This window comes from Symphodus melops (assembly GCF_947650265.1).
Source record: "Symphodus melops genome assembly, chromosome: 15".
Classification (NCBI taxonomy): Eukaryota; Metazoa; Chordata; class Actinopteri; order Labriformes; family Labridae; genus Symphodus; species Symphodus melops.
Window position 1 is genome coordinate 4,103,047 of NC_136705.1, and position 27,714 is coordinate 4,130,760.

The following is a 27,714-nucleotide window of genomic DNA, read 5'->3' on the forward strand; positions in this document are numbered from 1 at the left end:
ATCCTCGCCAACATTGTTTAGTGTCGCCGCGCTCAAACGGCTTAATGTCGCTTCACCCTCAATGACCAATCAGAATGGGGCGGGACATTAGACTTTGCCAACAACAATGGCAAAGGAGATGCTAGTCTGACTCGTCTTTTCGAGGGAACCGTTTCCAGGTCGGGCAACAGCTGAGGCCTGGACACGACTCGTACGCACTGTTTTCACCTTTGCTTGCTAATCAATCTTTAAATTAAAGCAAATATTAACAACACAACTCGAATTAAAGTCATGAGCGCTGTCTGTGGACACAAGCCTTAAAATCTGTTCATTTAAACCAGTTAACTAAATAAGCCAAAGGCTGCAACAGCTTTAACTGCAGCAGGTTAACCTTTCTGGGAAAGTGCCCTTGAGCAAAGTATGCACTGTAAAAAAGTTGTTTTCTCCCCATAAGGAGCTAAACTTGTTCTTCGAACACATAAGAGAAGAGATGGACTTTTTGTTAGGATAGATTTGTTTTCCATCTCTTCACACAGCATAAAGTCAGACAGCAGAGAGACGGAGGACAGTTCCAAGGGAATGTCTCCGCTAACACCCACTCGTCTTTTTACCTGGAAGTCATCAAACGATGGAGCAGATCGCTGCATGGTGCGTCGGCGGTGCCACTGGTGGAGTGTGTCCCGGGTTTCGGAGCTCAGCACTCTGGCTGCCTGCTCCTCCTGGAAGTTTTTGATCAGGGACATGGCTCCGTAGGCGCTGGTCAGGTAGTAGCCACCTGGAAATCAATAAACAGAAGCGAGACTGTCAACAATGCGTGCATATCACAACTATTCCCCCACACTCTCCTTAGTGTTTTTACTGAAAGAAGGTTTATATGGGGATTGTTGAAGCAAACAGACCTTCTCCATGGAGCAGTGAGGGGTCCAGCAGCTCCATCATGTACAGTATTTCGTTGTCCAGCTGGGGCATGTCACACTGAGCCAACACGTAGGTCAGCATGGGCAGGAAGTCATCGGCACCGTACAGACGACCTGCGAGGCAGAGAGATCACAGACGTTAGGACCTTTTGACTTCATCAGTCGTGACTGTTTCTCCCACATGACCCTGCTGCTGCTCCCACGTTCACCTGAATTGTCCTCCATGATGGTGTAGATGAGTTTGCAGACTCGCAGCAACATGGTGACCTTCTTCTCAGGGGAGTACAGCTTACTCATGTTGTGGAACTTGTGCTTGATCTTCTCTATGGCCACGGGGTCCGGGGGCAGCGTGTCGGCCACGCCCATTTCCTGAGGCTGCCTGGCCTTGGCCAATGACAGGTTCTCCTTCAGCTCCTGCCACTCACCATTACGCACCTGGAACTCCCGCAGGGCTGCGCTCACTATCGGTTTGAGGGGCTTCAGGACGCATTTGTGCATGGCCTTTTCCAGAACTTGGTCTGAGGAGAAAACAAACAGTTTGTGTTTACAGTCTGGAATGATTTTTTTTTCCTTTTGGGGGGGGGGGGAGGCAGTTATTTCAGATCGAGTAGGAAAACTTTTGATGATACTTTAAATGAGGTTGGAGTGTGATTGAAATGCAGCTTAGATGCGTGTCCTCTGCATCTTTTGTTGGGCCAATCAGCATCTTCTTTAAAAGGTATTTTAAGTCACTCACGCATCACTGTATGCGTGAGTGATGCAGAGATTGTATACCAATCTCTGATGCGTGAGATTGGTATACTTAAGAGCTAATAGAAACCCCTGTGTGTCTTGTGCCGATGTTGAGAAACACGAATAAAGCAGAGGAGGAAGACGATGACTAACCAATCGAATCTGCGATGCAGCTGTAAACAAAGCAGTACAACTGAACTCTGATCTCCTGGACACAGACGTGGACGTAGTGGAAGGAAACACTCTGGCCCTCCTGTGTTAGTCTGCTATCTGCAGGATGACTAAATACAAGCCTCAGATAACAGCCTGCTGGATGTGAATCTCTTCAACAGTCCCACCTCTGACAACGTGCACATTCGTCTTTATGTCTGCTGAAGTGTCTCTGTTCTATAGCCTGTTTGTCTACTTGTCCACTGGGAGTTTATTCTGAAGTCGTTTCATTGCAGAGCAAACATCCCATCGAGGTTTCATTCCTGAACTGTGTTGTTTTGGATTCTTGAGACAAAAGCAAATTAGTCAGGAACTCCAAAGCTGCGTTGACACTGCAGCGTGAAGTCCATCAGGCTCCCGTGTGCGTCAGATCAGAGAGTGAACAGCACAAGTTACGTGAAATCGGATCTTTTCAAATCCGATTTGGGCCTTCGTACAGGCCAAAGATAAAAATCAATGTGAAGAGCCAAACAGAAACAATGAATCCGATGTGAGCGAAAACATCAGAACTGAGCATCGAGGCTTCCCGGAAACTGCCACGCTCAGATCCCGTCCTGTTTCCTGTTTTCTACAAACCAAAGAGTTTAGTATCCGCCATCTTTAAACCTCAGGACCGTTCAGGACACTCTAGGCCATGACTGTGTTGGTCCTGAACAGAGCAGCCCGGGTGTGCATTCACAAATCTACAGTGTCAACATGACTTTTTACAAGCTCAGCTCGTGCAGTCTGACTAACACCAACCATGATATCATAATACAGACAGGATGGACGCAGAGAGGGGAGGGGGGGGGGGGGGGGCAAACCACAGCACTGCTGAATAAGGAGCATGTGTGAGTGTGTGTTTGTTGCTGACTTTCCTCCAGAAAAGGGTGAAGTCAGCAGATTTTCAGCTGAGCACATTAGCAGACACAGATTTGACTTTTCCACCACAGTTGGCTGAAGTTCAGCATCCATCAGTCTGTCAGAAAAGAAGGAGCTGTTGAATTCCTTTCCTGCAAATGTTTTAATTCTTTTTTGTTTTACCATGAAGTTCCAGAGCTCGGGTCAGACCACCGACTGTTTTTGTTCGTAGAGTCTAAAGTCTTTGAATACGGGGATTTAAAGGACATTTCTGGTTTTCAAAGGAATCATGGTGTAGTCGAGATCCGTCTGTCTCAGGAGCACAAACCACTTGTCGAGGCACATTCAGGCCGAGCCCCTTTTAACCCCCCGAGGATAAATTACAACCATTCCAGCGGGGTTGCACTTCCTGCCTGAAGTCACCTACTGAAGCCAAATGGTTTGATCCAACATTTGTACTGAAAACACGATTCAAACTGATCCCATGCTCCTGAATGACACGACACACATTACTGCCACAGGGCCACAGGGCTTTCTCACTTCCTCATTCAAAGACTGCAGACTGACTAACAGTGGCACTAAGTAGGGCACCGAGCATCAGCACGATGAGAGCTGTTTCTTTTGTTTTTCTTCCACCCGCTTTAATTAAAGGTAAAGACTGGGTGGATTTGTTTTTCACTACCTTGTTTCAGTATCGCAGGGACGATGCTTTCCTTAGCCTCATAATCACAAGTTATTTTGGGTGAAAAACACAACCTGTCTGTTGCAGACAGTGAATTCATTTTGTTTGGATGTTCTCTGAGACAACCTGAAAGTGCTGCTGTCGACGTGTGGTTTACATGAGAAGTCAACCCAAAAGACTTTGGTTCAGAAGTTCTTTCACACAAAGTCATTCTGCGCTGAGATTCCTGGCAAACCGGTTCAAGGTTAACACCAAATCCTTGACATAACGTCTCAGTGTGGTTACAACACACATCAGAGCCTAAAAACACTCTTTCACTGCTTTCAGGGTGATAGTTTTTCTTTTTCACACAATGTAACAAACATTCATTGGGGGCCCCTCCAACCAGCGTTCATCACCATGCCGTCTGCTCTCTCCTCTTCTCACCTACTCTTCTTTTTCCTGCGTCTACTTTCATTGATGAACTTTGGTTTTCCCCAACACACACGCATCCACCGAAGGGCCTGGAGAGGGAGCCGCCTGAGTCTACTGCCATTACTAAATGTGCACATTTCAAACCCCTGCTGTTTGTCATCCCCTTGGAGGCCCCCGGTGGTCTGGGGTCCGAAGCACTTTCCTGCCAGACAAACAGATTTTTCTTTTACTTGTATTGATTGACAGCAGGTAAGTTTGTGCCAACCTTCTCCAACTGTGGGCCAGATGTACAGACATTCAAACGATCCCGCTCGAAGCAGAGCAGTGAGTCTATCAGACCTGAGCTAGTGTGACCGTCTTTACCCTGTGGTCATTTGTTTTCCACGCTTCACAGGAACAGCCACAAGTGGTGGCTGACCCTTCTTGGACGTCTATGTCCTGTCCTGGCTCCAAAGTGAAATAGCTTTAAAGCATCACCTCTACAAAAACACAAAAGAGTGCTCGGGCAACTTATCAGCTAAGGACGGCCAAAACAGACGCAAACAAAGTCTCGCACTTCCCACAAACAGGGCGTCTTCCCGCTTGGTATAAACATCCTCCCACCCAACATCCTCCCTGTTGTCCTTGACAGTAGCACAAGGACACGTTATCACTGAAGTTGTAATCTTCACTCACTTCTACCCTTTGCATATGGCCCCCTGCTGTGATGTCCAAGGCTGAAGACACTGATGCTTTAACTCTTGATTTTGGTGTCTGTTTGTTTTTAGCCATCTGAAGTTTGGTGCCACTTTTAAAAGCTACAAAGAGAGGCATGTCAACAAGTGTGTCTCCTTGTAGTTAAGAATAGACTGACGTTATCTGGAGGAGTGTGTCTATCTGTCATGTCACTGAGCTCTCCTCCTGAGACACAGATTGTTGACTTCCTGCGACAATGATAAACACCATCAAAATAACCCGAGTAGCTATCTTTAGATCTCACAAACGAGAAGGCCGAGGGAAAAATGTTCACAAGTCAAAACTGGTTTGTTGTCTTAAATACAGATCGTATCATGTGCCGTGTGTGGTAATGAATATTATGGAACATCCATCTATTATCTTTACTGCTTTTCTTCTTCGGGGGTTGCAGCGGGGCTGGAGCCGATCCCAGCCGTCATTGGACGAGAGGCAGGCTCCACCCTATGGCTGACCTGTCAATCACAGCCACACACATTCATACCTACAGGACGTTTAGAGTCAGCAGCTGACCTAACGAGAGTGTGTTCGAAGTGCAGGAGGACGTCGGAGTGCCCACTGCGGTGGTCATTTAGTCTTGTTTGTTTTTGTTTTGTTTTTTTATGAAGAGGAGTTGCTCATGGTCACAAGAACTCCTTATTGCCTTGTTGAAGGCCTTGTTGAAGAGAGTATCACCCCCCCCCCCCCCCCCCCCCCCCCCCCCCCCCCCCCCCAGTGGTGGCAGGGCTAATGGTTGGAAAGGGAGGGGTTCACTCGAAGTGAAACATCAACAAGCTGAAGGAAGCATCATTATTAAGGGGTTATAAGAAATGCTGAGATTAACACTTCAGAATCCTATTAATGACAAAATAAATGAAAGTCAGCCATCATCCTGAGAGAGCAGTGTCTGGTTTCTTTGAATGAATAAAAAAACATCCAGCAGGATTCCACATCGTGACGAGATCAGCGTTTACAATGAGCCTTTAATGAGGAGAAACGCTTCTTTGTAATGTAAGCATCTTTTCCTGACATGTGAGGGGGCTTTAAGGCTCCAATCTGAGACGTCTTCGCTCGAGGTCTCGGCTCATGAACACTCTGTGAAGCACTGCGAATGAAGCTTCATGACGCTGGCTTGTGTTGGCTGTGGGATGAAAACAAGGAACTCTATTCTGCCCCTTACCACTGTGGCCCCTTACCCCCCCCCCCCCTCTGAACATCCTGAGCCCAAACACACACATGGCTGCGTTACTGGCTGGGTTGTTGAGTGAGTGCAAGACAACAACAACAACAACAACAACAACAACAACAACAACAACAACAACAACAGGAATCACAACAGAAGTATTTCTTATATTTGAAAGGACGAGTGTCCAATCTGAAAACATTGTCTTTTCATTCTGTCCACTCTGAATTGTGATCATTTGCTTAGATTGTATTACTCGTCTTGTATTAAAGAGCTGATTCCTCTGAAGTGAACATACTGAGTGCCTTTTATGATAGTTCATTTAAGCATGGCACATTACTTTAAAGACAGAGGCTCCAAAGAAGTGCATAAATGAAGAAGGTATGCAAATCAAGTGCCGCAAGGGGCTCGTCTCGATCCTCTCACTCTGATTGGAGCTTCGCTTTAAAGGACAGAGTTGTTTCGACTTCCATTCTACAACTTGGCAGACCGTCATGCATCTGGGCTTCTGAGTTTCACGTAAAAAAAAAAAAAAAAAAAAGCCCACTGAAGCTGCCACAACAAAATATTGTGCAACTATTCCAAGAACTCACTCTGCAGCTCAGAACTCATCCCTTTGAAAAACAGACCATTCAAGGAAGAAGAAGAGAGAGAGAAAAAAAAAGGAAGGGGGATGGGTTAACAGCACATGGGACATATAAACATAAATACTGCTGCTGCCTTTCAAACGTCTCCCTTTTCCTTCAGGCGTTGTAAAACGACAGGAACACGTACACCCCGGCTCTTTTGCTTTCTAAGCACCGTCTGATTAACTGGAGCTTTTACAGTTATTCATAAATGTCTGCACTTCCATAGTTTAAATCATCTCACTTCCTGTGGTCCTTCATCGTATTTAGATTCTTTTTTTAGAAATACTCAGTTATAGAAAATATCCAGAGCTCATCATATACAAGCTGTGTTCCTCAGATTTTATTTTTGATTTTCACTGAGGTTTTCCTGATGTTTGGTCCTACGGTATCCCTCATGGGACAGTTTGAATTTACCTTCCTTTTTTTTTGCAAACAAGGATGCATTCATCAAATGTTAAACATACAGTTGACGTTTCAACCTTCCAGTTACTCTTTACAGGGGAATGACCAATGTATCACACCATAAACTGACATTGCCATAATGACAATGATCCAGTAAGTTTAGTATAACCATCAAACATTTAAAGATGGCTAACCTCAGGGGGGGTTCAATAGAAGCCTCTCTGAGAGGTCTCAACATTATATGATGGCTTTTGATACATGAGGATGACGAGTATCATAATTACAGAGCTCTGGTTCCAGACCAGCAGAAACACAAACATCTGAGATACAACGCTCTTTATGCTCTCTGTTTACATGTCGCTCTGTCCAAAGTCAAAGCCAGCTTGACAAGCTTGGCCTTCCTTACTCACAGACAGCTGTTCCAGCAGGTGTGTGTGCCCGTATCTGCCTTCATGGGTGTGTTTGGTTTCACCCTCATGTTGAAGTCTATTGTTCATATATGAAATAAAGGGTGGCTATAAATGGTATCAGTGAAAGGAAAATGCTAATATTTGCACTGCATTGTAATAGACTGACACATAGTTTGAAATGGTGGGACTGATAAAACTCACCTGGTCCTCTTTTTGGTTTCTAAACTGATACTGTCCTTAAAGCACACAGCACGACAGCAAACAACATTATCCTGAGGGCTGTGGCTTTTCCAGGATGTATACACATTAACAAACATGCGCTCATCCAACTGCAAACACGTGAGGAGAACTTTTTCCAATGTCCTCACTTCAGAAAAAATGAAGTGAAACTGCTGTGCCGGCACTAAAAGTGCCTTTTTGTGACATAGCCTTTCCATCTAGAATGACATTTCTCCATTGAAACATCCCTCATTCACACTTCCTAAAAGCAGTCGCCCCATTATTTGTCAAAAACATACAAGCTGACTCCGACCTCCCTTCAGGTGAAGTTCAGGAAGAGGTCAAGATGCCAACAAGGTAGAAATGTTGAGCTGGAGCAATCCCCATCCTGTCGACAGTTTGGAAAACTTTGCTCACAGACACAAGCATCTAACTGATCCCCAACTTAAACATACACAGGATACTGTGCAGACTATGAAGAAAAGCTGGAAGAAGTATTTCTGTAGGCGCTTACCGATCTGGTCTTCAGGAATGAGGCTCTCAATCGGAGGCTCGAGCTCGGAGCTCTGTCGCAGGTAGCTCTTCATCTGAGTGATAAACTGGCGGAGAGTCTGCAGCAGCTCCAGTCCAGAGGCGTAGCCCTGCCAGGCCTGGGTCCCTGCTCCCTCCCCCATGTAGCTCAGGTAGTCCTGCACCAGGCAACCGAAATATGTGCCTCTGTCCCTTGACAATTCCACCACCTTGCGTATCGCCCTCTTCTCGGGCGTCAGCAGCGAGTTGAAAACGCCGCTCATCTTGCGTAGGTGTCCTTTCAGGGCTTTCTGCAAGACCAAAGCGCCCGCACTGGGGCGACGTTTTGTGCGGTGGCCAGGTGGCACCATGGTGAGGTCCTGGTCTTGGTCCTGGTCGCTCTCCAGGCTGACGCCATAGTCAGGCTCCTCCTCATCGTCATCATCGTCATCGTCGTCATCCTCCTCCATACTGCAGTAAGGTAGGTGGGATGGTGGGATGGAGAGGGGGAGATGGGTGTTGAAGTCGGCTATGGTTGGGGGGCTGGGGTCATGAAGAGGAGGGAGGAAAAAGGCCGAACACTGGGAAAAATCGAGGGAGTCAGAGGAATCTGTGGAGAGGCTCATGTCACTCAACCGCTGGCCACCGCCGCTACCTTCCTCGCCTTTTTCTTCTTCGCCTCCGGTCAGTTCTGCCCTCTTACGAGCCGCCAACAGGGACGGGTCTGAAGGACTGCTGGCGTCCTGCTCTGGGGTTTTGGAGGAGCTTTGCTGAGACAGCCTTGCCCTTAAGAGGGCCTTCTCAATCGTTTCTTCCTCGAGCGCCAAGTGGCACTGAGCATCCTCCAAACTGGATGATGGTGAGGCTTTCGTACGACGAGGAGAGGAGGAGAGAGACGACAGAGAAATGGGCAGGGACGGCCGGGGGATGGAAATAGGGGAGCTGATGCTGAGTCTCTTGGGCGGGGAGGAAGAGGGGCTGATGCTTAGAGAGGAGCCCAGACGAGAAAGGAGGCTGCTGCCCCTCTCCCTCTCCTCCGCCTTGTCCTTCGGGACTTTGATCCAGGGGATCTTCTCCGGCATGCTGCGCTGACGGGGAAGAAGGCCTGAGCGGTGCTGTGCAAATTGAGGAGGGGGTGGACGAGGAGGTGGGGACCGTGGAATGTTGTCTGGAGCGCTCTGCTTTTGATCGCTGCTGCTGGTTTCACTGGTATCCTCCTTTACCTTCTTGTTACTGCTCTCCAAGTCGCTTTGACCTGACTGGAAACTGCCACTGTGCTCTGAGCTACAGACCGGAGAACATTGTTGGATTTCACCGTTGTTGGTTTCCTGACTGTTGCCAACAGGCTCCTCCCTCAGGCCAGAGGGATTTGAAGCAGTGATGCGGTCTCCCTCCGGCTGGTGAACCTTTATGAAGAGGGGATTGATGAAGCAAAGAGCCCCATTGGACTGGCAGCACTCAAGCTCAGATGGGGTACGAGTTCGAAGCCGAGGGCTTTCTGGGGAGGTCGTTATGGAGACTGGTCTCGGCGAAGGGGGCGGCGGTCTGCTGGGAGCAGCTAATGCTGCCGAGGACGCTGACACCTTTCTCCTGTGGCAAAACTGAGCCTCCCAGAAACCTGCAGGACACAGTGACAGAAATATTCTTACCATACAGTTTATATTCGAGAATGTCTGACACATACTTTAGGCTCAAGGTTAATTATGTCTTAACAAAAATTGAGCCACATAAAGAAGTGAGGTCAGCCTTTGCTTGGCCAAACCTGTCTTAAAGAGTCTAAATGACTTAAAGAGCCTTCCAGCATTCAGACAACTGGAAGGCAAAACTTCCTCTTCGGTCCAGTCATACGGTCATTGTTTACAGTTTTTGTTTACTGATAGATGATGGTTTCACTGGTTCAAAAATGCCAGGCCTACGAGTTCTGCATTCATATGCAGATATATTTTCTCTCTCTGTGTGTTTCTCTGTGTCTCTCTCTCCGTCTCTCTCTCTCTCTCCGTCTCTCTTTATTATTCTGCAGATTCCTACCGGTCAAAGCAATGACAACTGTGATCTTTATGTGAAGCATTACTAACAAACGGTTGCTCTGTGAATGTCAGATCACTGACTGTATGAACAAATGTTTAGAGGTTTTAATGAAGTTCTCAGCAAAAATTCATATTTTAGCACCAGAACTTTTTTTGTTTGTTTTACCAACAATGAAACATGTCAGTGTTCAGCTAAACCTCTCCTGAGTTCTTTGTATAGATCAAATTAAACAGTGCTTCTCCAGAGTAATGACAGCAAAATGAACTCTGAAAATGATACCTACTGCACTCATCTAAATGATACCTAATGCACTCATCTAAATGATACCTAATGCATTCATCTAAATGATACCTACTGCACTCATCTAAATGATACCTAATGCATTCATCTATTCCAAACAACACAATTCCACTCCTGCTATAACGTCTCCAACAGAACCACTTAAAGCCACTTTGTTCTCAATCAAAGCTGATTGCTTTTTAAATCTTTGAGGATAAGTAGAATGCATTTCTCAAGCAAATGAGATACAAGAAGAAAAAAAAACATGATTGAAAACATATAATGAAGTGTTTGTTAAAGCTGCCAAGCCGTACCAGACAGCGCAAAACAAGACAGACAAGCACCAGCAGAAACAATACCACATGAAGAATAGCAGTGCCAGACACAGGGCAGCTCCTTCACACGACTACACAACTGAAGTGAAAGGGCAACAATACTCACTGTGATCCTCAATAAACACAGAAGAAGTGCCGAGAGCCCGGCTGGTCCCAGTGAGGACAGGTTGCCGTTTCTGCACAAGCTGAAACTCGACTGGCTCGCTCGTGCTCAATCTGTGTTATGACTCACTCCTGCTAATGTGTGTGTGTGTGGGCGGGCTGTTGGCTCAGAATTCCCGCCTCCATCCCTCCCTTCCAGTTAAATTTGCCTGGTCTGACTCTCTGTCCCCATTGTTCTCCCTCTGACACGCAGTCTCTGACATACTTCGATTGAACTTGATCTTCACTCCATCTCTCTCTTTTCTTTTGACATGTCATCATTTTGTGTTACTTTTTCTTAGTGTTTTAGTTTTCACTGTTTTTCAGGATTTCCAGGATTAGCTCTTTTTTTGTGATTCTGTAGCTTCAAAAAACTACTTTAGAATTGAGAAAGAATTATAGACAGCATGTTCACACAAGTACAAGCACAACAAAAAAAAAGCTGCTGTGAAATGTTTCCGCACGCACACACACACACACACACACACACACACAGAAGTCAGAAGAAGACACACTGATGTCAGAAGAGAGGAAGGCGAGGCTAAGTTGGGGGCAACTTGTTGAGAGATACAGCAGCTGAAGTGTAGCTAAACATAGAAAGAGTAGGGGGAAAAGCGGATCCGTCGCTCCACAATGTACGGAGCCTATAGTCCTCCAAACGCAAGTCATTCCCCACTCTCTCTTCAGTTTCCTACTCTATCTACTGTCCTATGAAATGGAAAGTCCCCTTGTTTCATCAGAGGTTTTAGAGTAATTAGAGTCGGGGCAGTAGATTCGGCCTTGCTTTGACTGACACTTTAATCTTCTTCACATGGGCCACCTGTGTTACTATAAATAGCAAACAGGAAAGAAGGACAACATGCATGTTGTTCAAAGGGTGGCTCATCTTTGCATGGTTTCATGAAAAACCTTCTCCCAGCAGTCTTTAATGTTTTTCCTTCTTCTGGCTGATGTTTTCCAGACATCACGAGACTTTTTGAGACCACATAGTAAAAAATGGAACTGTTCATTTCTATCAGCTCGCAATCCTTTGCAGGAAATGGTCTCTGGAAGCTTCATCTGATGCTCAGGTTGAAAGTAAATAACAGCTCAACCTTTGAATTTACATGAATACAATTTGAGCCTCTGACAACTTTCACTTCAAAGACAAAGAAAGGAGAGGAGGGACATTTGAATCTTTAGAGATGCACCAGTCCGACCCGCTTGTCAATTCTTTCATAAACTCAAAGTATCTGCATCCAAATCCTTCATATAGTCACTCATTTATTTCAGGTGGGTGTACAGAAAATTTCTTTGATTTGCCAGTAGCACAGTGGTGAATCTGACCTGTGACTCCTTTTTCTGCACATCATTCCCCCGCTCCATTTGTCTCTCTCTCTTCCCATTTTCTGAGTCTGTCATATCTCAAAAAAAAAAAGTCATAAAACGACCAAAAATAAACTTCAGGAATAATTAGTCTAAAAGATACTGTGAACTAAGGAGACGTATGGCGTAAAAGAATAACAAACGCCAAATCAAGTTCTATGTAAAATGTGACACAAAAGATGACGCAATGTCTCCAGAGCCTGACTGTCATTACAGCTGAGCCACACAGCAGGTAATATGAGACGGTGAGGACGTCAGAAGACGGTGCATTCGTCTCATCTCAACCGCTCATTTATGTTTGAATGTACGTCAGAAAGGTCTCTAAGACCAACTATTCACTGCTGCACAATTAACTTCACAGACACAAAACCCGCCATTGTGTCACCTCGCTAAACAGGAAGGCTCTTATGAATGAATGAAAGAGAGACTTTGAGGAATACAAGAGAGGAAAGAATAGAGTCATTTATGTTGGAGACCACATTAAAGACAAGGTTTCATCAAATCATTGTGTGTCTTCCGGGATATTTAAAAGGGTTTGTCCCGCTGAGGGACACTGGGAGTCTGGTCGAGTCATTCTGAGTACACATGATAGCTCGGATGAGTCAAAGAAACAGTAAATGAATGCACAGAGATGTCACCATGAGCGGGTTTAGAAAAGGGAAGTTCTGTGGATGATGAGTCCAACAACACCTACACATTTTTGAAACTTCTATTTTTGTCTCAGCTATTTAAGTTAGAATTTTTTTTTTTTTTGAAAATGAGGCACAAGTTTCATTAACGTCTGCTCTTTAAAAAAAAAAAAACGGAATTATTGTGTTACCACATTCTTCTGAGAATAATGTGTCAGATAAAATGAATCAAAAAGTTCACATTTTGTGCAAGACTGTGCCTTTCACAACTGTGAGGGTGAAACAATACTCCAGAGGAGCCCAGCTATTGGCTGACTCCATGCCCAGCTGAGCCGTGCAGATCTGGGCCTGGAAGACGCTTGTGTCCCTGGGGCTGAGTCATTAAGCACTGGCATGCCAGTTAATGCTCAGAGCAGAGGGAAATGTGGTCGAGATGGGCTTTACGAGTGTCACGCCTCAGGAAAAAAACCCAGTTTTTTTTTTCTTTTTTACACACAACAGATGGGCCCAATGGAAAACATGCGACTGAATCTGCAAGAAGCTGAGGGAAGAGCAAACATCTCTTCACTCAGCTGGAGATGTTTCCCTGCTGATGCAATGAGGTAGATTTAAAACAAACATAACTCACACACACAAACCTACTCAGTGGTGATTTTGCTGTCTGTTGGGGCCACAGGCACCCTACAAGCTGTCTTTATCACCACGTCTGTCACTCCTCTTCCTCTTTCATCCTGTTCATGTTATCTCTCCTATAGACGGATAATTCTTCATTTTTCTTGCTTTACCGTCATCGAAAAACGTTGGTTTTCACAGCAATAATGCCCACATGGCATCGAGAGTGAATGCCTTTAAATGGGGCTCTCATAGGGAGGTTTCTTACTGTATTGCAAAACGTGCAACACTTTGGGCGGCTGCTGAGGTTTCAAGTTTGTGGGCCCTCAGGGGCCACCAAATGATCTGGGACCCCAAGCAGTTACCTTGCCTGGTGACGAGCAGCCCCTCTGGACCTTCTGTGTTTTTCCTTTGTGCTTTCCATGGATTAGAGGCTCATCTCATTCTGATGATGTCTTCATCTCTTTGACCTACTTAACTTTATTTTGATTACAACTTGTTTTCAGACAACCTTGTCATTTCGTAGATATATGTAAAATATTTGTCCTCTTTTTTTGTGCATACTCTGTGGCTTTCTGCTGCAATAGAACCTCGAAAGGTCGCTCTTCGTATCTCACCTTCAACCTGCCTAAGATTCCCATAATTGCATGCTTGACCCCCAAATAGGTATTCCAAAGAGAGAACAACAAACCTGCTCCAAGTTTAGCAACCTCCTCGAGGTCAGCAGAAGTTCGGGCAGATGCAATGGCCTCTGGAAGCTTCAATGTGAACGGCAGCACATCCCTAAGAAAGAGAGAAAAGGAGAAAGACTCGGTCAACAGACAAAGAATAGAGGAGTAGAAGAGAGTCGGAGTTACTGAGAAACTAATGCTTACAGTGTGTGAGTCACTGAGTTGGGCAAGAGGAGCGTGGCTGGGACTGGGTGTGTGGTGTTGGCTGAACCATATTTTCAACCACACGTTCAGAAGGTCATATGCACCGCCTGCTTTTTAACTTCAAGGCTTTGACATGCTTTCAAACGTTTCTGTCAAGTGAACCTAGATAATCAAAGCCGAAAAACACCCTGATTGATTTAGCTTCATAAAAAAGCACCGGGAAGCTTTGTGGACCAAAGTGCTTTACTGTCAATCTCTGAACCACTTGGCTATGAAGTCAAAACAAATACCTGATAACTGATAGCATTCTGTTAAAATGAGGAAATGAATGATATTTGCGGTGATTTTCCATCCATGCTATCGGGGACAGGTGATGTAACTGTGCCTCGAATAACAATGTTGCACTTCTTGACTTTGTTTCCTCATCTTGATTTCCTTGTCAGTGTTGTTCTTACTCCTTAATGTACGTCGCTTTGAATAAAAAGTTTCTGCTGAATGAATGGCTGGTATTTGTTGTGTGGGATTCAGCCCCTCCTCGCTCCCCACTTTGAAAGCAAGGGGGGAAAGGGGTGATTTCCAGCGAGCCTCGACGTCACCTTTTGTTATTGTAGTCTGGAATGAGAGCACCTGAATCTACATATTGTATCTTTCTTTAGTACCTGTCTCAAAGAAGGAAACCACTGAAGGATATTTTTGGTACTTTCTTCTTCGTGTTAGTTATAACCTCTCACTTTGTAAACTTAAGACACTTTGCCAACCACAATGTAGCTGCAGTGCATCCATTAATTAATAAGTACAGAATAAAAGTATTTGAATGTGCAGAAATACAAATGAATATGTTCGTAGCTATTTCTGATAAACATGTGTTAAGGTGAAAAGGGCTTCAGATGACTTACTGTCATTACCAGTCTTTCTCTTGTGATGAACTCACCTGCTGATGCAGCAAAAAGCGACCAGACGGAAGAGGTCTGCGAAGCTCAGGCCCGATCCCTCCAGAGAGAACGCTGCAGGAGCAGAGATCAGCATGATCACGACACGTCAAACTCCCTCAAGCGTCCCCGGACAATTATCAAACACATTACAAACTACAACATGGAATCACTACACAGCCATACATCATGTTTCTACTTGTTTCACTCGCAAAGGGAAAAGAGGAAAAAGCTGAAGTACAAGTGTCAGGGCACCCAACATATCAAACTGTTGCTCCGTTTGTGAGATCTCCTGCTTTAAAACAGACCACAGACAGTATCACACAGCCTAACACAATAAAAACTACAAGAAATAAAGTCTGACTTTAAAAAAAGAGGACCTATTTAGTAGAAAGAACCAAATGGAATCTTGGCAGTAGCTGGTGCATTGAATTCAAAGTGCTTGTATAGGGAGGAGGATGCTGTGAGAGCAGAACCATTAATGTGTCCGGGAAGTTCCACTTGAGCCCTTTACATGCAGCCTTTTCTCTAAAGTGCTGTAACAGAGCTTAGCGGTCAGCTGGTCTTTGTACTTTGACATGGATCCTACGACGGCCTAATGTTGGTCTCCCAGTCACTGAATTTATATCAGCGTTGTGGGAGCATGGCACAGCAGGGGGCTCCACATACACACAGTCAAACAAACACACAGCACTGCGCCTCTGTTACTACTACAGGAATGATGATCTTTGTCTCCCCCCATCACGCCTCTGTAACATTCAGATTAAAGGTGAAACATCTCAGGAGCGTAAAAAGAAACGGCTGAAAGCAGCAGTCTGAACAGGGCTTCAGGTTCTGTTAGCTTTGCAGTAAGCAGCTTGTTTGGTGCTAGACTGTGATCATCTTCAGCATTTAAGGAACCAATTGAACGTAGGAGTGCCTTTTTTTTTTCTTGGGCGTGAATATTAGCCCGTTCAAACTGAATGGTAACATTGTGTTAGCGGTTACTGAGGGAAAGAAGAGAGTCTGTCTTTGGTTGTTGGCAGGTTCGTCTTTTATATTTCATATTTATAGCTGACATCATTCTCAAGATACCCGAGTGGCTGGGTGTGTGCTTTGCTAATAGCATGGCCAGATTACATTTGTAATCCTTCCAGTTGAAGATGCCCAGAAAACCTTGAAAGATGTGCATGAAAGGCAGACAGGGAGCTGAACATGAGGCCGACACAGTGAGAACTACAACCTCTGAGGGACCTGATCTACTGAGGGAGTTTCACTGGAACCCCAGAGAAAAATGAAATCAGGTTTTGTATCCATGTGGCCAAATCTTAAACTAATTCCTGTAGAATAAAGGAGATGATCCCATACCTATAATTAAAGGCCATGTGCTTGAGTCAGTGAAAACCTATTCTCAGAGTCTTAAACTTTAGCATGAAGCCTGGATTCATTGTGTTATTGTTCTCTACAGGTGCTAGGGGAGACGTCACTGTGGCTTCAGCCTGCACCTTTAGTCATTAGTCAGCAGTAGAGGCTGTGAAGGCTGCCAGAGGCAATGATTCACAAGCATGAAGAAATTCTCTCTTGGCAAGCTTTTGGAAATTGCAGTTTGGAGCTGACAGAGACAAATACCAGCACGCACAGGTACAACATGAGGGCGAAACAATCAGAAGAGTGTCTTTACGGAAAATCCCTGCTTTTCAGCTCACTAAAAAAAAAGAACCCAAAGACAAAAAGACACATTGAACACTTGAGTTCTTCACACAATTATTTGATTTGGGCGATTGAAGGGGCAGAATTCACTTTGAATGAGAAGTCTGCAGGTCACCATACATCTCGAAAAACAGCTTCACTTAACACTTCTCAAAGTATCTTGTACATTTCACGGCACGATGCCACCACTTGTTATTGTTTATTATTATTTATTCAATTATTGTAAACTTGCTCATAGATGTTTTTTTGTTTTTACTTTCATGCTATTGATGCCATTTATATTCCCTGTTTTCCTGTGATTTTGGAGCTGCTGTAACAATCAGTGTTCCCCTTATTCTTTATCCTTTACCTAGTTTAGCTTCATAAAAAAGCACCGGGAAGCTTTGTAGATAAAAGTGCTTTACTGTCAATCTCTGAACTGCTTGGCTATTTGGCAAAACAAATACCTGATAACTGATAGCATTCAGTTGAAATGAGGAAATGAATGATATTTGCTGTGATGTGGGACAGGTGATATAACTGTGCCTGCAATAACAATGTTGCACTTCTTGACTTTGTTTCCTCATCTTTATTTTATTGTTGGTGGAACAGGAACTTATAAGAAGGTAGCAGGACATGAGGCTGAGAAAATGGCAGACGGAGCAGTCGAGTCCAACACTACGATGACAGTTAGTGCCTTTGTCTCACTGCTCCCAGCAGACCACCGCATCTGCATCGAGTCTTTACCAGCCAACCTTTGACATTGGTTTGAAGTTTCCTTTCCCTCCTACTTCCCTGTTTGTACTTTTGTGTATTAAACTTATTTCTTGTTTATTTACCACCTTGCTGTACTTAGTTACTGCTGATGAGCTGTCAGCTTCACCAAACAGCACCACCGTCCTCATTTTAATGTTTTATTCTTGGTGAGTCCAAATAAGGACAAATCTGAGAAACAATCCTTAAAAGTAAAAAATATATTTGATTGTTTGACAGAGCTGATTCTCCTGAAACAAATAAATTCAATCCAAACCTTTTTGAATATAAACATGAGGCCCGGGGAATGTTGGAGTTTCCATTCATCTTGCTCAAATAACAATTCATTACATTTTGAATCCAACAGCTGCATGTGTTTATAATGTATTTAGACTGTAAGTGGGTCAGAAGGATTAAGGCCTGAATCATAATTGCAGGTTGCTGCACATGCTCGTGTGACCACATCAAAAACTTTCTCAGGAAAAAAAAATAAAAAGAAAGAGAAGCTGCATATTTAAAGTAGCCCGGCAATTCCACGAAGAGATCTTTGCCAATTCTGGTCCATGCCAAAAAACCATCACAAAATAAATATATGATGATAACCTGTTGCCTTTTTTCAACTTGCGTGTTGCTTGAGGGTGACCTTGAAACCTTTGATTGCTAGCTTTATTAAGTATAAGAGAAGACAGATTATGCAAATGAAGGATCAGGAAGTTTTCAGATACTTACTGTACTGACTCTCCTTCACAGGAAAGTCTTTGATGGGTACTTCAGAGTCTTTGTCCATGCGCACTGATATTACTTTCCTCTGCAGGCTGGTTGACTTCCTCACCACAAATGTCTGAAAAACATCCAGTTAGAATATTTACTTCTGTGTGTATTTGACCTGAATCATTCTGCATGAACATAAACTGACTCAAATGCCTTTTGTGAAGGATGTGAAATATATTTCAAACTGCTCATGCTCACACACAAAGCCCTCCAACACCTGGCTCCCCCCGGCCTGACTGAGCTCCTCCACTCCACTCGCGCAGAACAAACTATCAATACTTGGGGGACGGAGCCTTCTCCATTGCTGCTCCCCACCCTCTGGAACTCCCACCCGAAAAACATTCCAGACTCCTCGACACTCACCTCCTTCAAGAAATCTTTCAAAACTCACCTCTTCAACATCGCTTACAATAACTAAGTCACATGCTTCCTGCTTACATCCTTACATTAATGTTTACATAAACGTTTATGTTTTGTTTATTGATTGTTGTTTGTTTTTTTGTCAAAGCATCTTTGGGTATTTAGAAAGGCGCTATGTAAAACAAATGCATTATTAATATAATTATTATTATTATTATTATTATTATTATTATTATTATTATAAGGCAAGGAAAGTCAAAAGGAGAGCCCGACTGATTAATCGGCCTGCTGATAATATCAGCTGATATTAGCATATCTAGTGACTATCAGTGTCAGCTAATGTTATCTAATTAATTAATATCAAATATAGACTGTATATTAAATATGACAGCTCTGCACTGACCCCGGTGGGTTGGCTCTGCAGTAAACGTGTGGCATGCTGGTGGTTAAGTCCCAGCTGCAGCCACACAGCATGTGTGTGCACCAGTCTGTCCAGGACACTGAGCCTCCGATGGAGCGAGTCATAGCCCGAGTCTCTCGCCCCAGCCTGTCCTGAACCAATCCCAGCACGCGGCGAAGCCGGCAGGAAGAGACCTCCCACCTCTTCAGCCAGCCTGAAAACAAGACGAGACACAAGAAAATGCACTGAATTTATATCCAAACATTTTCACACAATGACAGGCTAATGTAGCATGGCAGGATGGGGTATTACAAAAAAATCTACCTCCCCACTTTTACAGCTATTTAGTGATGCTAAGAAACAGAGAGTGAAGCATTTCATTTCCTAATAATATCTGACATCTGGTTTGTGTTTGTTCTTTAGTGCTCATGTTTTAAAGGTGTGTTCCTGCTCAATTAAAAGTGATTATTCCCCCTCAGCTTCAAATCAGCTGCCAGAGGAGACACATTTATAATAGACTTCTCTTATTTGTATTCTCCCTTTCCTTCTCTTCATTCACACTGATTTAGACTTCATGTATGCTTTTCATTTGATTACACTCATCTTTCAGAGCCCTGTTTTTAGTTTTCAGTCACCTTGCTTCACTTTGTTGGAGCTGTACTTTCACAATCCCTTTCTTGTTTTTTAGATTTACTGTTTTGAATTTCAAATCTTTCACTGCGCTCGGCTTGCCGTGCTTCTCAATCATCTCATGAAGTTATTTTGATTCTTTAGAAAAGCTATAAACCAACTCTTGGATTATTAGGTCTTTACCAAAATCAGACTGTATTTAAAGGGACAATGTGGGACTGTCTGATCCAGTAGGTGTCGCCCTTGAGCACCATGTATAGAAAATACTCTGTCTTTTAATGTTTTAAGCTGCATGATGGCAACTGATGTGTCTCTGTCTGGTCACCACGTCACACAGTACGAGCGCCCTCTGCTGGTAGTCATAGGGAACAGCAAGACCTTAAATCAAAAGGCTCCACTGGCCCAGACATGAAAAAGTGTGTGTGTGAGGAACGCTTGATCATGTCAACAATCATGACCACCGTTAATATTTGACTGATATCAAGACCACCAATATTAAAGATGATGACTGGTCGATTTAAACATCTGGATCACTTGCATTTATCAAATGTTAACAGTCAACACTTTGAAAAACAAAAAATACATGAAAAAAAAAAAACAGGTGAAACATGTAGATCAAAATATAAAGAAATATGATAAACATGTTCTTGAGGCACTAATTAAGTACTGAACCTGTGAAAAGTCAACCACGCATGATAAAACCTGTTGGACCAAACAAACAGCACAGCATCGTAATGACAAATGTCATTAAAATTCAATGACCTGCAGTGCATGTGCACACACACACTTCCTCTTCACACAGTCAACATTCATTCTCACTCACCCGAGGAGAGGATCAGTCGTGTTGTCTCCTTCTGACTGCTCGCTCTTTTTCCCCATCTCCTTCTTCAGGGTGCCTATTTCCCACGCAAATGAGTCAATGAGCTACAAAGAGACACAAAGAACGACGTGGTGACCGGACGGAAAGCAGAAGGTCACATACAAGGTCAAAATGAACATGAGCGTCTCTGGAGTCAGGTCTTTCTCAGCCTCCAGAAGTGTTTGTAGAGGCTCTTATTTCTGCAAGCTTCAAGTAGTCTGTGTGTGTGTGTGTGTGTGTGTGTGTGTGTGTGTGTGTGTGTGTGTGTGTAAACATTTCACAGCAGCTTTTTTTGTTGTGCTTGTACTTGTGTGAACATGCTGTCTATAATTCTTTCTCAATTCTAAAGTAGTTTTTTGAAGCTACAGAATCACAAAAAAAGAGCTAATCCTGGAAATCCTGAAAAACAGTGAAAACTAAAACACTAAGAAAAAGTAACACAAAATGATGACATGTCAAAAGAAAAGAGTGTGTGGAGTGTGTGTGGCTGCAACACAATGTACCCGCTGCCTGACCATTTCCTATTGACCACACTGAGTTACTAAAGAGGAACACGGGGAGGAAACACAGTCATCACAGTTCAGTAAGTTGTAAAATGTGCCGTCTAAATGTTAGAGGTGTGCGAGTGTGCTTCAAACAAATGGAACTTCCTGTTAATGTGGGCCCGTAATACCAGTTCAAGTTGTGTTTGAAGGAACAATGTGAGGAGCAAAAGTGTCCTTTGCTCCAGCTCTCAGTGCCGGTGTCCTCGCTTCCTATTGGAGGTCTAAATAAGCAGAGAGTACGTTAGTGTCGCTGGTGAGATTCGTGCTTCTCACTCACTGTAGAGAAGAGTCCGGACTCAGAGAGAAATCAAGCTCTGTCAACTTCTCTCTGTGTCTCTGTGTAAAATGTCTCACATTCTGCCTTCCAGCTGATAGTGGCACTGCTCTCCAGTCCCCTCGACCCATGTATCCAAACGGGAGTCTTACAGTGAGCATGAGTCGAGTACTGCAGCACATGGATGGGATTAGTATGTGAAATGTTTCTTTCTACCACCTGTACGTCAGTGTGAGAGTGTTAAACGATGATCAATGAAATTGAAGAGTGTGAGCTTTGGGATGGTTGTTATTGTGTTGCATTAAAATATTAAATGAGTCGAGAAGCTGTTGTAAATGTTAATGTTTCAATGAGTGCAGCAAATATCATGAGACATTTCAACTGTTTTAAAGTGTTAAGATTTGACCGGACAGAGCAACCTTTAGAATTTAATATTAAAAAAATGCGTTTCATTTTTTCATTTGACGTCTTGACGATCCTGGCGGAGTGCCTGCTTATTCAACTTGTTCTTGAAGTTGCGGCGCCGTGTGTCATGCACAGATGAGCGCCACACCCCACCCAGTGGAGACGCACTAATTGGTTCTGCTGCCATGACATCACAACAGGTGTCTGATAAACACTGAAGTACAGACAACCAACCCGACAGGGATCCGAAGTTTAAAAGTATATTTTCAGAATAGACTGGGTGCAGGTACGATAAAGACATGCAGACTCCACCTCCTCAGCAAAACAGCCAAAATAACCTCGACCTGATTCTGTATGACATGAAATCTGATCCATTACTTCTTGATTGAAAAACAGTTTTGTCTGCACTGTAAACTGGTACACCAGTTACTCCTGAGTTGCATCAACAGATCTCAGGAAGCTGCTAATCATGTTATTTAAAACCAAATCCTTTGGACTATAAATGATCGAGCTTTATAAAGTCAATCTTCTTCTACATTTCCGTCTTAACTTCTGGTAATGGAAATAGTTTGAGGGTTTTTTTTTCTTGACTTTGGTTTATTCTGGTGGTGTCTTTTGTTTCATTTCCCAGTTATCCGTCTAGTTGGGTAATTCATCTGTTGGCTAACATCAGATCAGCTCCAGGAATCAATCAGCTCAGCTGTTTAAGAGGAAATCAAAACACCCTGACTCACTGATTCAGAATGATTGAAGCACATTGGGAATGAAGACGGAGCAGCACTGGACACAATCACAGCTGAGTTTAATAATGCCTCCAGTTCTTTTCCTGAAGTCACCATGTAATCAATGTGCTGCATGTGTAAACCTTAACCCAAAAATTCTACAAAGAGTCAGAGGAACAGGCTTTTAAAACTGTGACAGCACAATGTTAAAATCAACTGATAACAAACCTTCATATCTCAAACAGAGAATTTGACTTCTTAGTTTTTTTTAGAAATGTGCTGAGTGTCCATGAGTTGTACATTTTTTCAGAGCATAAACAAAAGAGTGAAACACTTGAAGGCAGCTGAGCAGACTTCTGAGGTCGGCAGCCTCAGACCAGCTCGCTGTACTTCAGTCAATGTTGAGGTCAAAGAGCGATCATGGAACCTCGGCTCAGCAAAAATCTTCACTACCTTTCTGCTATTTAAGCCAGCCTTAAAATGCTTTTCTCCAGACTCGCCTTTCTTTCGCTGACAGATCATTCTCCCAGAGCTCTGACTTTAACTCTCCTGTCGCGGTGATAACTGGTCTCACATCCAGCAAACAGAGGGGAGTCCTAAACCACCGTGTCCTTAAAGCCGCCTCTGTTCTCGGGTTAAAAAACAACAACGGAACATTCTGGACTGAGATCGAAACTCAGGAGGAGGATACACTGCAGAATTTCAACACAGCCCGTTTCCTGTATGTCTGATCATGGTGAGGTCACTTGGTGGTGACTCCTGAACCTTTAACTTCTCTTCAAGGTCCCTGAGAGGACATTTGTTTTGCACTCAGTTAAAACCATAAAACGTAGCCAGAACAGAAGCATGCAGTACTGATATTATTCTATTCTATGTCCAATATTATTATTATTATTTTAGCTTTATTCCCCATGTTAACAGATTTTTGCACCAAGACAAATTCCTCATAGATGTAAATAAAAAAAAAATTCTGATTCATTTCATGTCCATTAACCTGCTGAACATTTTTTTTTTTACCCATAGTACCTTTATAACACTGGAGTGTTCTCTACGTTGAGATTCTTAAACTTACTGATCATCGGCTTCTATTTATAGTTTAAAAAGGAAGTCTGCCCCTTACTTACTCGCTAATCACAAGGTATTTCAATATCGTTTGGACAAACCTGTCTTATTGTACCTAAGGTGGCGTTTAGTGGGACGTGTGATCTCTGAACTCTCTGCTGTGAGGTGTGGTCACGCCACGTGTGTTTAAGGCCAAGGTCTATAATTATGACAGGCTGTAGATAAACAGCAAGAGCAACACTACACTATATTGTGACAGGGAGCAGCTAAGAACAACTTATCAAGCCGAGTGGCTTTTTTTAAACTGCTCCACTAAACAGATACTGTAAAAGGCTAAATCAATGTCATGCTTTGAAATCTGTTCAACACTTGCTGTTTATACAATGATACTTTCTTTAAACTCCCAGAGTTTTCACAGTACAAAGACGTCTTTCTCCTTGGACAACACAACCAGAATAACTTGGCCTGTTGACACTTTTGGAACCAGAGGGTCAGAGGTCAAGACAATGTGGAGGGAACTTCTTCATTGTCTCTTCTGATATTAAACTGAACCATTTCCCACTTTAGTGAGGTTATGAATGGGATCAGATGGTGGAGAGGGACTATGCTTAACGGTAAGTAGGGGTAACAAGTGGCAGCTGTGATTGCAGGCTCGGTAACCTTGACTTCTCTAACATGACCAAGTTTATAAAAAAAAATTATGATCGATTACACTGAAGCACAGTTTGCAGCAAAACACTTCAGAGGGTGAAGTGAGTTGAACTGATTTTTACTCTTCTTCATGTCGGGGTTCAAGTAATCAACCCACTTTAAATTATGTGTTTTATTTGAATGCTGTATTTTTCATTATCATATATGCTGATACATTTGATTATGTTAATATTAACATATTTTGATGCACTTGTATCATTTTCTTTATACAAATAAATACTGCAGGAAGAAGATGCTGTTTTTTGTGATTACAAATGTTCAAAGCAGCTTGATTTGAATTTTAGGATAATTCATTCAAACACCTGATGAGTTAATCAATTTCATCATCCTCATCGGTCAATTGTCATAATCTCATCATGAATGTCAGTCATGACAAGTGAGCTTGTGCTCCTCAAACCTGTCTGAGGCACGAATGACATTTCATTTACAAGAATAATCGGAGCTCGACTTGGTCAATTCCTTTAAACGTCTCTGCTCGACAAAGCAGGAGACGCTGAGTTTGGAGAAAAGCAGCAGAGATGAAAGGCCTGGCAGGTAAAGCACAGAGCTCCACCTCTCTCTCTCTCTCTGTAATCTTTTCCAGGAGCCTGTGATCGGTGTGGAGACACACAGGTACTTATCGGGGTTGTACCTTGAAGAAGCTGCCTCTCTTCTCCTGCTTGCAGGGCGGACTGATGCTGCTGGTGGACATGATGTCTTCTGATGTGCTGAGTTCTCTCTCTGGGCCGAACTGTCTGTGAAGGAACGAGAAGATTAGAGCTACACAAACAAACCAGGAAGTTCATGTTGTCTACTTAAGATCAGTCTAAATGACATGAAGACAGTTTGTTTTTCTCCCACTTCGGACATAATAAAAGAATGGTTGTTACATGATAATAACTATTAAAATAGTCAAAACAACAAAACTAACAACGCTGGACACTGTTTGTGCATTTAAGGGGATCAAAGCGATAAATCTGTCTCTACAGATAACAGAGATCTCACAAAGACATTACACAATCAATAACAGATTTTTTTCAGCCCCAACATCGACATCAGTGTCGGCCCCAAAAATGCAGGGCCCATCAGGCCCAACAGTTCAGTCTGTATAAATGTAAAGAGAATATAAAACATTTTACACAATCTATTTTACTGACAGTTTGTCCTTTTTAGTATCCTGCTTATTTCTATTGAATAAAGTGTTTTGGTTTGCCTCTCTTTTTAACCATTTGGACTTTTTCATCTGAATGTCTCTGTAATTTGTATTAAATGTTTTCATTTAATCCTTTTTACTTCTCTTTTGTCATCCACTGAGTTTAAGTCTTTTCTTTGGATTGGTGTGTTATGACTGAGTTCAGTGCTACTGTCATTAGAGGACAAGCACAAACTCTCTCTAATACATTTCTGATGATGTTTATTTATTCTTCCAGAGCAGCGTGTACAGGCTGTGACTCTTGAGCTGGTCTAAAATGTGACGCTGAACGATTATGTTGTTCTCTAACCAGCTCACCACTTTGAGTTTTCAGAAACTTACAAGACGTTTAAAGTGTGATGACGTCGACTGAGCACTTTTTCATTGTTGCACAATTCAGACAAAATGTACGTGTTTCAAAACTGTGGATTTTAGCATTTGGTATCACAGCATGTGATTTAAAAGACTCACTGTAACATGTCACTTGTTTAAAAGCACTTAAACTGAATGTAAGTCAAAAGGCTATTCTTCATCTGCTGTTCCATACCGGGACAATAAAAGGTCAGGATGACTTGAAATAGGTCACTTAGGGTCAAATCAACAAAGTCGCTTTCGTCCATCATTGTAGTTTGTTGTCATGAGGAAGTCATTTTTACTTTACAGAATGGATTGGATTTAATGTGAAGGAGAACCCATCAGCTGGAGTCCTCTTACATCCTCCCCCTGCTGATAGCATAAAGAAGCTAACCTGCCCCAACAGGAAACTGTCCCCTTTGTTGTCTTTGATGGAGTTCTTAGAGCCGACTCACACTTGTGGTTCATTCACAGCAGAGAGGAACAACACATACATATCCACACACAGGCATGCCTGACCTACATGTTGTGGATTCTGTTTCCGAGTTGATGTGAGCCAGCTGTGTGAAGGCATGCAAACACCTCCCAGAAGTCCCATTTAACAAAGACACATGGGAATGAACCGCCTCAGCATCCATAACAACAAATTCCTCTCTGTGCTGTCAGACACATCCACAACAACACGGGAACAGAAGACTGTTGTGAAAGCATAAATCTCAGGGCTATTGTTAGACTGATTGGAGAGCTTTTTTGACTTTGAGACACTCGGAAGGAAATGTGCTCGACAAAACATGTGCTGTTAGCTCACTGTTGGAATGCTTTAGATCTCAGAGCCAGATATGTGCTCTGAGCATGTCCTATACATGTGCTGGCAGCACTCACTTTCACTTAGATCCAGATAATCTACTGTATACTCCATGCTGCAAGCATGTGTGTCTGAAAAGATGAAATCCAAAGATCTGAAGAGATTCTGTCTCTGGACACCACAGAAAAGCCTAGAAGAGGAGTTTTCCATTCTATCGTTGTGTCATTTTTTTCTAACCTTTATTTATTCAGGAGAAATCCCGTTGAGGTTCAAAACCTCTTTTTCAAGGGAGTCCTGCAAAAGTTAGATTCAAAACATACAGACAGTAATAAAAAATATTTTTAAAAAACAGTAACAAGCAGAGGAGGTGGTCTCATGTGTTCAGCCTGGATTTAAAGGCATTCAAAGCACAGTTATGGTCAAGTCTTTTTGCAGCCGTGTGGATGGTGCGTCGGTGGAATGGGGTTTTGGGATGAGGGGTGGGTTCTTCTGCTAGCAGAGGGAGTAACAGACCCCAATCGAGATGAGTGTAAAAGCAGGAGTCAGCAGGGTGGGTAAAGTGCTGCTTGTGTTTGTGTGTGCTATGTTGCATGCTGTGTTCATTTACAAACGTGACAGGTAATTCAATGTGAAAAGCACTTAGGGTAAGGGTACTCCTCAAAGATCAGCCCACCAGGTCCAAGACTCTGCAGGACTCTTCAGTGGGGGGCTTGATTTCACTCATTAACAGTTTCCCTGTCAATGATTCAGTTCAATCTCATATCACTTGTCTATGACTGAAATAATAACTTCAAGCTTCCCCACAAAGACGTAACTGCATGTCATAAAATAGTCAAGTGCTGCCTTCTCCTTGCAGAAATAACCAAAACTTTGTTGTGCTAGCCTTTAGCGTTCAGCTGTGCTCATCTCAAGATGACCTGAAAATCACCAAACGTACTGCGATGGAGAAACATAGCAGGGCTTGGAATTTCAAGCCAAGATGCTCTGAGCCCTCAGCTTGCAACTTTGAGGAATAGTTGAAAGAATCTAACTGCGGGTGTATGGATGTGAGAGAAGGCTGAGCTTAACTCCAAGAGTCAAGAAAGCTACCGATCTGTAATCTCTTCAACTATTGACATGTGGAAATCAAAGGACAGCAGTGCTCTCCGTTTGATCAAACAACAGTACAACAGGCCTAAAGAGTTTAGCTTTAG

The 27,714-nt window shown here is 43.3% G+C and overlaps 1 protein-coding gene across 3 annotated transcripts in view; it reads right to left on the reverse strand.

Moving 5' to 3' along the window:
- rin2a (Ras and Rab interactor 2a) overlaps positions 1-27,714 on the reverse strand; it is a 36,600-nt gene that overhangs the window by 3,193 nt on the left and 5,693 nt on the right. For all 3 annotated transcript variants that reach the window (XM_079362773.1, XM_079362774.1, XM_079362775.1), the window contains exons 2-11: positions 24,823-24,925; positions 20,437-20,537; positions 18,987-19,197; positions 18,182-18,293; positions 15,034-15,106; positions 13,919-14,010; positions 7,843-9,456; positions 1,106-1,414; positions 879-1,010; positions 591-754 (exon numbers count right to left, since the gene is read on the reverse strand). In XM_079362773.1, the coding sequence (XP_079218899.1) occupies positions 591-754; positions 879-1,010; positions 1,106-1,414; positions 7,843-9,456; positions 13,919-14,010; positions 15,034-15,106; positions 18,182-18,293; positions 18,987-19,197; positions 20,437-20,537; positions 24,823-24,882 (2,868 nt within the window). In that variant the 5' untranslated portion in view covers positions 24,883-24,925. The remainder of the gene's footprint in view (positions 1-590; positions 755-878; positions 1,011-1,105; positions 1,415-7,842; positions 9,457-13,918; positions 14,011-15,033; positions 15,107-18,181; positions 18,294-18,986; positions 19,198-20,436; positions 20,538-24,822; positions 24,926-27,714) is intronic.